General features: G+C 42.1%; 1 protein-coding gene across 1 annotated transcript in view; it reads left to right on the forward strand.

The window, feature by feature from the left end:
- Positions 1-13,550, forward strand: part of BICD1 (BICD cargo adaptor 1) — a 381,554-nt gene that overhangs the window by 168,319 nt on the left and 199,685 nt on the right. Inside the window, 1 exon segment of the mRNA XM_040438955.1 lies at positions 5,799-6,011. Coding sequence (XP_040294889.1) covers positions 5,799-6,011 — 213 coding nt within the window.

Consider the following 13,550-nt stretch of genomic DNA (forward strand, 5'->3'; position numbering starts at 1 on the left):
GTGCCCATATTTAGGATGTCTATTCCTAGAGTTAGAATGTTTTAGAATGTTTCTCTTGGTGTCTAAGGAATGACTTGAAGTTCCCGGGCTCCAGTATAAAATCTGTAACAGGGCCCCCATCTACCATATGCTATTTATAAAACCGGTGTCTGTAGGAGAGGGACCTTTGGGACCCACCAGGACAGAAGTGCAACAGCTTCCTCTGCCACCCCTTGACCTCTGTTTGGTATCAATAAGACCTATTGTCAGTGTAGTAAGGTGGACGCCATGCTAAAGGCAGCTGCTCCACACACACAGTCACTTATCTACATGCTTGTTTCTTTTATATTGTGCTAAATCCTTACTTTTTTTTTTAAAGGGGACCTATGACCTCTGATATGTCTGTTTTAGTAACTAGCTCCTTTCCCCATGAAATAATTCTGGAGCATCTATTGTTATGACTTTATGTTGTACCATTCTTCTATTATTCCTACTAGAAGTTTATAAATAAATTGCCAGCAGCCTGCAATAAAGGTCCAACAGGACGCTACTAGTTTGGTTATAATAGCACCTAAAATATCAGTGTCCAAATTTGTCAAAGTGTTATAGCACAAGACATATGATTGCACATAAAGTGGTACTGCCACAAGCCCCAGAGGAGTAGAGCAGAGGATGGGAGTGGTAGTGGCTCTGGCTGTAAATGTAAGTCACAGGGTCCAACCTCACACGATGCCCAGGGCAGTGTTAGGAGGGCGCACCTTATCTTACATCAGGGTACACCCAGATGTTGGGGCTCCTGCCTGATGGTAGTTGGGGTACCCTTGATTAGTGATGGCCTTGCGGTTCGCCCGGTGGTCAGTTCTCGGCGAACTTTGCGAGTTTGCGATCCGCCGAACATGTCCCCGCGCGCCATATTCTTTTGCATTGCGCCGAACTTTGACCCATGGAACATCCATCAGGTGGGACAGGACAGCCAATTGAGACATTTCAGCACATGGACACACCCCCAACCCTATAATAGAACCCGATCTGGCAGCCATTTTACATTATGTGTTTTGCCAGTGTAGGGAGAGGCTGCATTTTGGAGCAGGGAAAGGCTGTTAGGAACTTAGGGACACCTAACGCTAGCTAATAGAGCCACAAAAGTCCTTTTAAGGACTGGTAACATTGTGCTATCAAGAGGTGTGATACACAGAGGGGTGTGATAAACTTATAATATACTTTCTAACATAGAAAGTATATTATAGTGCATTTGTATGCTTCCAGAAAATACTGATTGAGGGCTGCGATCTATCAGCTTCCACAAAATAGTGATTGAGGTTTTCCATATACCTGCATCCACAAAATTACTGCTTGAGGGTGATATACCAGCTTCAACTAACAACTGATTGAGGCCTGCCATATATTAGCTTCCACAAAATAGTGATAGAGGTTTTCCATATACCTGCGTCCACAAAATTACTGCTTGAGGGTGATATACCAGCTTCAACTAACAACTGATTGATTCCTGCCATATATCAGCTTCCACAAAATAGTGATAGAGGTTTTCCATATACCTGCGTCCACAAAATACAGATTGCGGGTTTTGATCTACCTGCTTCAACTAACAACTGATTGAGTCCTGCCATATATCAGCTTCCACAAAATAGTGATAGAGGTTTTCCATATACCTGCATCCACAAAATTACTGCTTGAGGGTGATATACGAGCTTCAACTAACAACTGATTGAGGCCTGATATATATTTCAGCTTCCACATAATAGTGATTGAGGTTTTCCATATACCTGCATCCACAAAATTACTGCTTAAGGGTGATATACCAGCTTCAACTAACAACTGATTGAGGCCTGCCATATATCAGCTTCCACAAAATAGTGGTAGAGGTTTTCCATATACCTGCATCCACAAAATTACTGCTTGAGGGTGATATACCAGCTTCAACTAACAACTGATTGAGGTCTGCCATATATCAGCTTCCACAAAATAGTGATAGAGGTTTTCCATATACCTGCGTCCACAAAATACAGATTGCGGGTTTTGATCTACCTGCTTCAACTAACAACTGATTGAAGTCTGCCATATATCAGCTTCAACAAAATAGTGATAGAGGTTTTCCATATACCTGCGTCCACAAAATTACTGCTTGAGGGTGATATACCTTCTTCAACTAACAACCGATTGAGGCCTGCCATATATCAGCTTCCACAAATACTGCTCTTCTCTAGGGACTTTGGCATAGGGTCATTTTGAGGAAGAGGCAGGCCGGGGTAGGGGTCGGGAGGTGCACCAGGCTGGATCCTAAGTGGGAAGTTGGAGCAATGTCGTCAGAACCCACAAAGCCACACTTCCAGCACTCCACATCCTGCCTCTTCTTCTTCTCTTTCTCCTCTCTCCTCCTATTTGTAATCCACTCCACCTAACACCGTGCCTTCGTCGCGTTCATCTGGCACAAGGCAGGCTTCCGTGGCCCAATTGTTCGAGCGTAAAAAAATTATGACGCTCGATAATCCTCTTGCTCAACGACTGACCGCTGGCTTGTCCGAACTGCTAGCCCGCCAACTACTACCAAATAAATTGGTCGACTCGGAGGCCTTTCAAAAATTTGTGGCCATTGGCACACCGCAATGGAAGGTCCCCGGAAGGAAATATTTCTTCCAGAAGTGCATCCCTGAACTATATGGCCATGTTCAGCTGCAAGTTAATATATCTCTGGCACACAGTGTCGGTGCCAAGATACATCTGACCACAGACACGTGGTCTAGCAAACACGGGCAGGGAAGGTACATAACTTTTACTGCCCACTGGGTGAACCTTCTGACGGCCATCAAGCATGTAACCCGTGGCACCCGTGTGGATTTGGTGTTACCACCATGCAGGCCGGCCTCTTCTTCTCCTCCTCCTACTCCATCCTCCGTCTCCTCCTCAACTGACTCCTCCTTTTCCACTGCTACTGCCTCTTCCGCTGCATGCCCCAAGCTCCGCAGAACCTACTCGACGTGCCAGGTGAGATGTTGCTATGCTGTGCTGCGGCTGTTGTGCCTAGAAGCCAAGAGCCACACCGGTCCTGCACTGCTTTCAGCTCTGTGGTCACAGGCCGATCAGTGGCTGACCTCGCTCAATTTAACAGTTGGTAAAGTGGTGTGCGACAACGGTGCCAATCTGCTGAGCGCGCTGAAACAGGGCAAAATGACACACGTGCCGTACATGGAACACGTCATGAACTTAGTCGTGCAGCGATTTGTTGCCAAATACATGGACATCTTGCGACAGGCCAGAAAAATCTCTGCCCATTTTAGAAGATCTTACACAGCCATGGCTCGCCTTGCTGACGTTCAGCGGCGACACCACTTGCCCGTCAGATGTCTGATTTGTTACTGCCCAACGCGCTGGAACTCCACCGTGTATATGCTTGAAAGGCTGCTCCAGCAGAAACGTGCCGTTAACGACTACCTGTAGAAACTCTGCGGCAGGACAGGTTCTGGGGAGCTTGGTTTCTTTTCACCGCGCCAGTAGCTGCTCATGCGCGATGCATGCAGATTTTTGCGGCCATTTGATGAGATCACCAAACTGATCAGTTGCAGCCAGGGCACCATCAGTGACATCGTACCTCACGCATTCTTTCTGGAGCGTGCATTGCATCGTGTCATTGATCAAGCCGTCGAGGAGCAGGAGGTGAAAGATGAGGAAGTCTCAATGCTGAATGAATTCCCAGGGGGGGGCTACTCCATCTGACACAAGTCAGCAGGAGTCTGAAGAGAAGTCAAAGGAGGATGGTGGCTGGAGGGAGGAGGAGGAGCAAGAAAAGCAGGCTTTAAACTTTTCGGGGATCTCGGTGTTGTCCGTGGCTGGGGGTAGGAGACCAAGGACGACATTCTCCTGGGCGATGAGCAGGAGCCAGGGCACTCCACCGCTTCCAATTTAGTGCAAATGGGGGCCTTCATGCTCCAATGTTTGAAGAGGGACCCCCATATAAAAAGCATAATGGTCAAGGACCTGTACTGGGTGGCAACGTACTCCCAATACAAACACAAAATGGTGGACATGTTACCAGCATCACAGAGGGCTGTCAGAATGTAGAATTTCAAGGCCTTGCTGTGAGAGATGCTGCATTCTACTGTTGTGGGCACTAGCAGAGGAATTTCCACCCACAGCCAAACAGGTGCGGGTACCAATCCTACCGCGCCTGCAAAAAGAGGGCGGTTTGAAGATGTGTTGGTCACTTCAGACATGAGGTCATTCTTGCAGCCAACCCATCGACAGCCGCCCTCTGGATCCAGCCTCAGGGAACGCCTAGACCGACAGGTGTCCGACTACATCGGGTTAACGGCCGATGTGGACACTCTGAGAAGTGAAGAACCCCTTGACTACTGGGTGTGCAGGCTTGACCTGTGGCCAGAGCTGCCACAATTTGCCATAGAACTCTTGGCTTGCCCCTCGTCGAGTGTCCTGTCCGAATGGACGTTCAGCGCAGCGGGGGGAATCGTGACCGATAAGCGCACTCGCCTAGTTCATGACAGTGCGGACTACCTCACATTTTTAAAAATGAATGAGACATGGATTTCGGAGGAATTCAACACCTGTGATGACCACGTGTAATTGAATTTCCTCATGCCAGCCCACACATATCCGCCACCACACAGAACAAAGAATGGTCCTTGCCTTATGTATATACAGTAGCATAAAAGGCCTTTTATGTCAGGTCAATACCTAATTTTCTAGGCTCCCGCTGGGGACATTTTTGAGAGTTTCCCTTTAAGACGCATAAAAATGGCCCCTGATTAAAATACATATTTTTTGTGGGAATTTTTGCCAATGATCCCCCTTCTGGTATATCACTGTCCATGTTGTGGGACTATTTGTGTACTTCTAGTAAGTGTTTGCTGGCTGCAAATATGACTTGAAGGTTTTTCAGGTTCGCCTGCCATTAAAGTGAATAGGGCCCGCCGCGAACGGGCGGTTCTCGAACATTTGATCGCGAACGCGCATTTGCGCTCGCGAATCGTCCCGGTCGATGTTCGTCCATCACTACCCTTGATGTTATTAGTTTTGTGCGGACGCAAGACAGGAGTTGTAGGGTGCAGTGGCCGGGGTTTCATGCTGGTGTCAGTAACCAGGTCAGAGGTAGAACATAAACGTCTCTTTACTGAAGTGCAGAATGGGTGTTGTACTACAGCCAAAAGTATCAAAACACAGTTCCAAATAAATCACAGTGCAAATCTTCCCAGATAACCTTCATGGATTTGAACAAGGATGGGAATTGTAGTACTTCAGAACCCCGTACCCCGATGATGAGCTGTTTGGTGTAGCTCCATAGTCAGAGCTACACAGCACTTTCAACACTGTTGTGGAGGGGGATCACTAGTACAGCGTTTCTCACATTGATTTCAATGCTGGACCCCCGCTGATCAGCTAGTAATGACCTATCCTGCGGATAGGCCATGTCTTAAAAAAAGGTTGACAACCTCTTTAAGTACCCATATAATAGTACCAGCTTTGTATAAGTGGTCATATAATACTACCAGTTTTATAAATGTCCATATAATAGTACCAGCTACCTACCACATAATGGTACTAGGATTTGAATTGATCAAATAGAAGTACCAGCCATATAAGTATCAATATAACAATATAATAGTGTCAGCTGTATAAATGATAATATAATAGCAGCAGACATGCAGTATGTGTCAATATAATAGTACACGTCCAAGCCCTCTACACACAAGACCATGTATGGCCAGCTTAAGTATCAGTTTAAAACAGATGATGAAAACCATTTATTATATTGTAATTTTAAAAACATTTTATGTTTATTTTTTTAGGCATTTGGACAGTCCTTCACCGTCCACCGCAAAGTTGCAGAAGATGGCGAGACCCGAGAGGAGACTTTACTGCAGGAGTCTGCAACCAAGGAAGAGTATTATTTGGGTAGAATACTGGAAATGCAGAACGACCTGAGGCAGAGTAAGACTGTGGTAACCAACGTTCAAGGAGAGAACGAGCGCCTCAATGTCCTTGTCCAGGACCTAAAGGAGGTAGATAACCAGGCTGAATACCCCTCTTTGTTTTGTTTTTTATAGTCCCATTTAGTGCTGATTACAGAGTCTATTGCCTACAAAATCAGTTTCAAAGTAAGCATACCCCCATGTAGGGTAGGTGCCCGAACAAAAAAAAAAACATGCTTTTTTTGTGAAAATCCATTCCTCTGGTCCTAAGAAATCCTTCTTTTTTTGCAAATAAGGTTTTTTGTGCACCCTGGGCAGGGCTGCTCTGTTCTATGGTCCTGGCTTTCCCTTATTTATCACTATCAGCTCTGAAATCTCAGGGAACATTAAACAAGAGGGGGAGACGATGGGAGGAGTTCTGGCATGGCAGTCGAGCACCAAACGGAGCCACCCTAACCACGGTGCAAAGTTGCCAACTGTCTTGATTTGCCGGGACTGTCCCTAATTTTCAGAGACATTCCTGATAAATTTGAGCTGTCCTAGGTTGAAAGTGGGCATTCCCTGGATTAGATTCCACGATTTTACCAGCTAAAATGTTGATAAGTATGACTGGGCAGCAACATTTTATTTGCATAAAAAGTACCCTTTGTTTGCCCTATAAGACACCTACCTGCCCATAAGACACACCTAGGTTTTAGAAAAAAAAATAAGAAAAAAACCTGAAATCTGAAATATCGCTGCCCGACCTGGGTTTTGCCCAAAGGCTTCGTCAGGGGCTGTCACAGCCCCTGACGAAGCCTTTGGGCGAAACCCGGGTCGGACAGCGATATTTCAGATGATTTTATATGCTGATTTCTAGCGGTGCTGTTGTGAGTATAATAAAGCCTTTATTCTTTAACATATTCACGGGTACTGCACTATGTTGCTGATCTTTTGAAGGGTTACCGCTGTCCTGTAAAGTTTCGGTCGGCAGTGTGGCGTGTGCCTGTGGGGAAGTTTCAGCGTGGGATACGATTTAAACTGCGCTTTCCTTTAACAAGGCGTTTCCAAACTATATCTCCTTTGAAGCGTGGACCTGGACTCTGGTTTATTGATTGCATGTGATAAGGAGGTTGCATCGACTCCTATTCCCAGGACTGCTGCTTAGTTTGCGACTTTGACACATAGAACTATTTATTTTTCCTTGCTACTGTAACAAATAGGACTTTGGCACTTCTCTGATAACATTAGATTAGTACACTGCTCAAAAAAATAAAGGGAACACAAAAATAACACATCCTAGATCTGAGTTAATTAAATATTCTTCTGAAATACTTTGTTCTTTACATAGTTGAATCTGCTGACAACAAAATCACACAAAAATAAAAAAATGGAAATCAAATTTTTAATGCATTAATATGGTGAGCATGATGACATGAAGTATGCATACATGTTCCAGGAGGTAATATTCATAAACAAATAAATGTATAGATGAACTGGAGAAAAACCATCAGGAAAACAAATGCAAATGGAGGCAATTAATTTACATGATAGATGGTTTCATCAGCACTTAGTACTAACAAAGCAGGCAGATAAAGAACATAGGCAATTTAGTCCATCTGCAGGTGTTCCTTAAAGGCATTTTTTATTATTGTATTCTACTCATTTTTAAATGGCCTTTATTTAAAAATTGTCAACAGTTTTTCCTCTACAGCTTTCACTTTCAGCCTATTGATTCCTCCTTTTCAGCAAATCCATCAACAATCAGTTTGACTAGATTTTTAGCCCTTATCTCTGAACTCTTGACAGCTCATAAACACAAACTTAAGCTAAATTCATAGCAAACTAATAAGCAAACTTTTGCAGCAATGAGTGTTTATCAGCTGTTAAGACAGTACAAATTAAGGCCACAGATTTCTTTATTTTACTTACAGTTGTGTTCAAAATTATTCAACCCCCACTGAAATTGAGTGTTTTGGCCAGTTTGACATTGATTTTGATCATTTCAGTCATCTTGTTTACAATTAAATCAAAGAGGCACTTGTAAGTCAGACAAATATAACATAACATTTATAATGAAATAACCACAAATGTATTTTCTGTGCTCACATCATTATCAGTTTTATTCAACCCCCAAGTGACATTCAATCTTAGTACTTAGTACAACATCCTTTTCCAGTTATAACAGCTTTTAAACGTGAAGCATAGCTTGACACAAGTGTCTTGCAGCGATCTACAGGTATCTTCGCCCATTCTTCATGGGCAAAAGCCTCCAGTTCAGTCACATTCTTAGGCTTGCGCGCTGCAACTGCTTTCTTTAAGTCCCACCAGAGGTTCTCAATCGGATTTAAGTCTGGTGACTGCGATGGCCACTTCAAAATGTTCCAGCCTTTAATCTGCAACCATGCTCTAGTGGACTTGGAGGTATGCTTGGGATCATTACCCTGTTGAAAGGTCCAACGTCTCCCAAGCCTCAGGTTTGTGACGGACTGCATCATATTTTCATCCAATATCTCCTGGTACTGAAGAGAATTCATGGTACCTTGCACACGCTGAAGCTTCCCTGTACCTGTAGAAGCAAAACAGCCCCAAAGCATGATTGACCCCCCGCCATGCTTCACAGTAGGCAAGGTGCTCTTTTCTTCATAGGCCTTGTTCTTCCTCCTCCAAACATAGCGTTGATCCATGGGCCCAAACAGTTCTAATTTTGTTTCATCAGTCCACAGAACACTATCCCAAAACTTTTGTGGTTTGTCCACATGACTTTTGGCATACTGCAGTCGGCTCTTCTTATTCTTTGGAGACAGCAAGGGGGTGCGCCTGGGAGTTCTGGCATGGAGGCATTCATTACGTAGTGTGCGCCTTGTTGTCTGAGCTGAAACTTCAGTACCCACATCTGACAAATCTTTTTTCAGTTCCTCAGCAGTCACACGGGGACTTTTCTCCACTTTGCGCTTCAGGTAGCGCACAGCAGTCGAAGTCAGCATCTTCTTTCTGCCACGACCAGGTAGCGTTTCAACAGTGCCCTTTGCCTTGAATTTGCGAATGATGCTTCCTATGGTGTCTCTTGGTATGTTTAACATCTTTGTAATCTTCTTATAGCCATTGCCCTTCCTGTGAAGAGAAATCACCTCTTCTCTTGTCTTCCTGGACCATTCTCTTGACTTCACCATGTTTGTAAACACACCAGTAACTGTCTAGAAGGAGCTGAGTATCACAGTCCTTTTAAATCTGCCTAATTGGTGCTTATTATGCTTGATTGCTGCTCCTATACATCCACAGGTGTTTTCAATACCTGATCGAAAACACTTGAATGAACCTCTGTTCTTAAGAGTGGTAGTCTTTAAGGGGTTGAATAATTGTGTCAATGAAGAAATCACAAAAAAAAAATTAATACTGTATTACAAAAACAATTGATGTCATTTTAGTTGCATTTGGTTCTTTAAAAAGTCCTTGTAAGATTTCATTCTGAACACAATTACAAATGTACACTAAATTCCCTAAAACCCTTTACAGCATTGGGGGTTGAATAATTTTGAACACAACTGTACATAGCGCTTACATTTTCCGAAGTGCTTTACAGACAGTATCATTGCTTGCTGTCTCCAATGGAGCTCACAATCTAAGTTCCCTTTCAGTATGTCTTTGGAGTTTGTGAGGAAACTGGAGTAACCCACACAAGCACAGGAAAAACATACAAACTCCATGCAGATGTTGTCCTTTGTTTGGATTAGAACTTAGTAGTAACACAGTGCTGGAAGGCACCAGTCAAGACGTCAGAGCAGCTCTCTGACTGATTCATTGTGCAGCAGAATGCAGAAGTCTGCAGATATACTGAAGTTAAAAGATGTAGAGGAAAAACTGTTGAAGATGTTTAATAAAGACCAATTGAAAAAAATATTTTATTTCAAAATGAGAGTGCAGTGATAAGAAAGTGCCCCAAAGATGTCCATAGCATATGTAGAAGCAATCCTACAAGAAATGTTATTATCTGGCACGTTAGAAATGTAAGTGATGCAAAGAGTAGGGTAGGTAATTGTATTGCTGAAGTCTTATTTTTCAACTTTTTGACTCTGTGCAGGTTCCTTGCTGTATCACATGACCAACAATCTGATTCGCTGAACAAGAAGTGTTTTTGGCTGGGCAGGAAGTCACTTTCTTCATTCATTTCTATGTTCAGTTCCTTAAATTGCTAATGTGCCACATGATAACATTTTATGATGTAAAAGAGGATATTGAGTAATTCTCATTTTCCTTAGCTTGTTTATACCTGTGCAGCATCTTTGCTTTGATGCTGCCAAGGTTTCCATGAAGCTATAGTTCCCATGATTTATCTCCCCTCTCACGTACATTGCCTCTATTTACAGTTACCTGTATATCGCTCTATTACATTTGTTAAAGTGGTGCTGTAATTATTCCTGTCTGCTTCTCTATTCTGTTGCTTGTTGTCTCTCCATTATTAGCTGCCCAGCATGTAGAACATGATTCTTCCATAGACAGGAATATATGTGTACAGGTAACCTAAAATTAGACAGAAATATACAACCTAATGCTGAAAAAGACTACACTGCTATGTCATCTGAAAAATGAAAAAACATTGTGGCAAAAAAAAAATTGCAACATACTTTTATATAGCTAAAGTACTTGTACTATAATCTAAATGGCTGTAATCGTAACAATCCATAGAATAAGGTTATTAATGCCACACAAGTCCAAAGTTTGAAAAAAATTGAAATGCAAAAAGTAATGGTGGAATTGAAGATTTTTGTGGAGTTCACCATCAAAACTAGCAGAAATTCCTAGCTTTATGAATCATTAGTTCTACATGCTTGATACTGGGGTCAGTTCCTTCTTAACTCATAAGAACATTTTTTAATCAGACCCCAGATTAGAATAAAGAGAATATTCAGTCGTCTGGTGCAGCTTATGCAAAGGGAAAGTAAAAGAGTTGCCAAACAATAAACCTACCATTCTAATTTCTCTCAAGGTCTCTGTATGCTGCCAATGAATGGAAACGCGTGTTTACATCCAGAAACTATGGCAATCTGATGTGTATTTTACAAGAAGATCTGCTTTACAAATTGGTGGCTGACACACAGATTTATGCCAATGATGTGGTGCAGGTCTGCATTAGGATTAGCTCCATTCTCATTAAAGTGGTTGTCTAGGTGTTTAAAATAGGATAGGTCATGATCATAATTATATGTTCTTGGGATAGTATTCCAGGCCCCTCTGCTGACTATCTGTTTGAAGAGACCGCGTTGCTCCAGTGAGCCCTGCAACCTCTTCCTGGGCCAGTGATGTCACATTCATCAATCACATGGTCTAGGTGCAGCTCAGTCTCATTAAAGTCCAAAATACAAAGGAAAATGTCTCTGGTTATCTTACGGTGAATCCTCGACGCTGCAAGCCGCAAAGAGTGACGTGGGTTTTTGTCACTTATCCATTTATTTGATTGAACTTCAGTCTCATTAAAGTGAATGGGGCTAAGCTGCAATACCAAACACTGCCACTATCCAGTGGACAGTGCTGTGCTTGGTAAACTACAAGGCAGCTTTTAAGGTTTTCATTTAAGGGGGCTAGTGCCCATCGCAACCCTTAAAGGGATATTTCAGGATTCTAATATTGATGATGACCTATCCTCAGGGTAGGCCATTAAGATCTGATGAGTAGGGGTCAGCTGTTTCAGAGTACTTCCAGCCCCGGATGTTCTGGAAATATTTTCTTTCTCTAATTATCTTTTTTGTCTCTGGAGGGACTCACCAAGACAGCAGCTTCTTTGTAGAAGGGTTTTATAAGATATCACAACAGAGCTCTGGTCTGTGATAATCTAGATCTACTGTATGACAGCTTATATAGTGTACAGATCATATGAACTAACGAATGATAACACTAAGATGGTATGATTCGGTTACTTGGGTTCAGTCTTGAATGGCCAGTGACATGAACAGTTATCACAATATAAATTTGATATGAAACCAGCAATATAAATAGTAAAGATATCAATGTTACTAACAAATTCTGATTGATGTCATGTTGGCAGATTAGTAAAGTACCATGTACCTTATTAAAAATATTCAACTGTCCTGTCACTAGCGATTAACTGTTGTGTGAATGCTACTTTCACTTTGTGCCAGTCATCTAAATAGCCTTATCTCTAAATTACTAAAAGGTCCTAAACACTTATTTAACCTCCTAACAGTCACTTTGGGAAATTGGGAAAGCCCTCCCAAAAATGTCACATTTTTTATTGTAGATTTTTAATGTGTGTCTGCAGTACAGTAAATCTTGTTGACGCACAACTCAGGGGACATTATTGCATTTTTAACCCCTTAGTAACATCATTAATTTAAGCCTTAAGAACCAATAATATTTCCCCCCTTTGTGTTCTAGAAGTCACAACTTTTTAATTTTTTCTTCTAATTTATTTTATTTTATTTTGCAGGATTAGTTGTAGTTTTTTTAGGAACTATTTTCGGGTATATATAGTGTAGTAAATAACTTTTATTATTTTTAGGGGGAAAGATAAAAAAGCAATTTTTACATTATTTTGTGGAATTTTTTTACGACGTGCACTATGTGGTAAAAATAACATAATTTTATTATCTGGGTCACTACAATGATGATAATGTCACATTTCTATATATTTTTACTATTTTTCTATCTCCCTCTCCTCCAGACTGACAGAGAGGGGGGTGGCTGCTTTAACCACTTATAATTTATATTGTTTGAAAGGTGACATTCCAAGTTTTCAGACAAAACCAGAATGACAGCAATATGTTCAGTACAGGGGAAGATATCACTGATAGAAATCGGGATGCTGTGATTGCAGCTGAAAGTTAAAGTAATGACTTTAGCTGTCATTTTGGGATTGTATGAAAGCCTGGAATATCAGCTTTTCAGCAAACAAGACTAGTTGCATGTTTCTAGCTGCTACCATTCAGGAGATAGCAGCATCTAAAGCAGCCCTCCCCCTCCTGTTAGCTACTTTTCCCACTGCCGGAGTTGGACTCGGGCAAAACAGTTAGGTGGTGTTGGGGCAAAAACCTCACTGCCGGATGAGTCATGGTTCCAAATTAGAAAAATGTGTGTGCACTTACAGAAAATAACTGATACACACGCGCAATGCTATGTACCAAGTTTCTCTAAACTTTATTGAAAGAAAGCAGAGTTATAAAGCAAATTTCTGGATCATTTCCAACTGAAGATGTAGTTAAACATTTACATAACTCATTAAAACCAAAATCTCAAATGAGCATCTCTTGGCTATACCCCCGGAGCGTCTCCCTAATCCTAAGAGTGGGTGTTAATCATGTACCAGTTTTTCTAGCAATTATAGAAATTCCTTTAGACCAGGTGCTGGGGGCTAGAAGTGACCTTGAGGTTACAGTAAACTTAGCAAAGAAGTTCACAGTTTTGTAACATAAAATGTGAAGAGAAAGTAAAATAAAGGAGTTAACTGCACAGGTAAAATGGAACAAGGTAAGGGGAGAGCGGAGGAGTGAGGGAAAGGAAACGTGAGACGTCAATGGATAGCCACAAAGGTGGTACTGGAGGATGGAAGTAGTAAAAGAGGTATATAGATAAGTACAGTACAAACGTTAGGCAACTCCCCAAGCCAAAAAAGAAGAAGTAATTACCCTCTTGTGG

This window comes from Bufo bufo, chromosome 1 (genome assembly GCF_905171765.1).
Source record: "Bufo bufo chromosome 1, aBufBuf1.1, whole genome shotgun sequence".
Taxonomy (NCBI): Eukaryota; Metazoa; Chordata; class Amphibia; order Anura; family Bufonidae; genus Bufo; species Bufo bufo.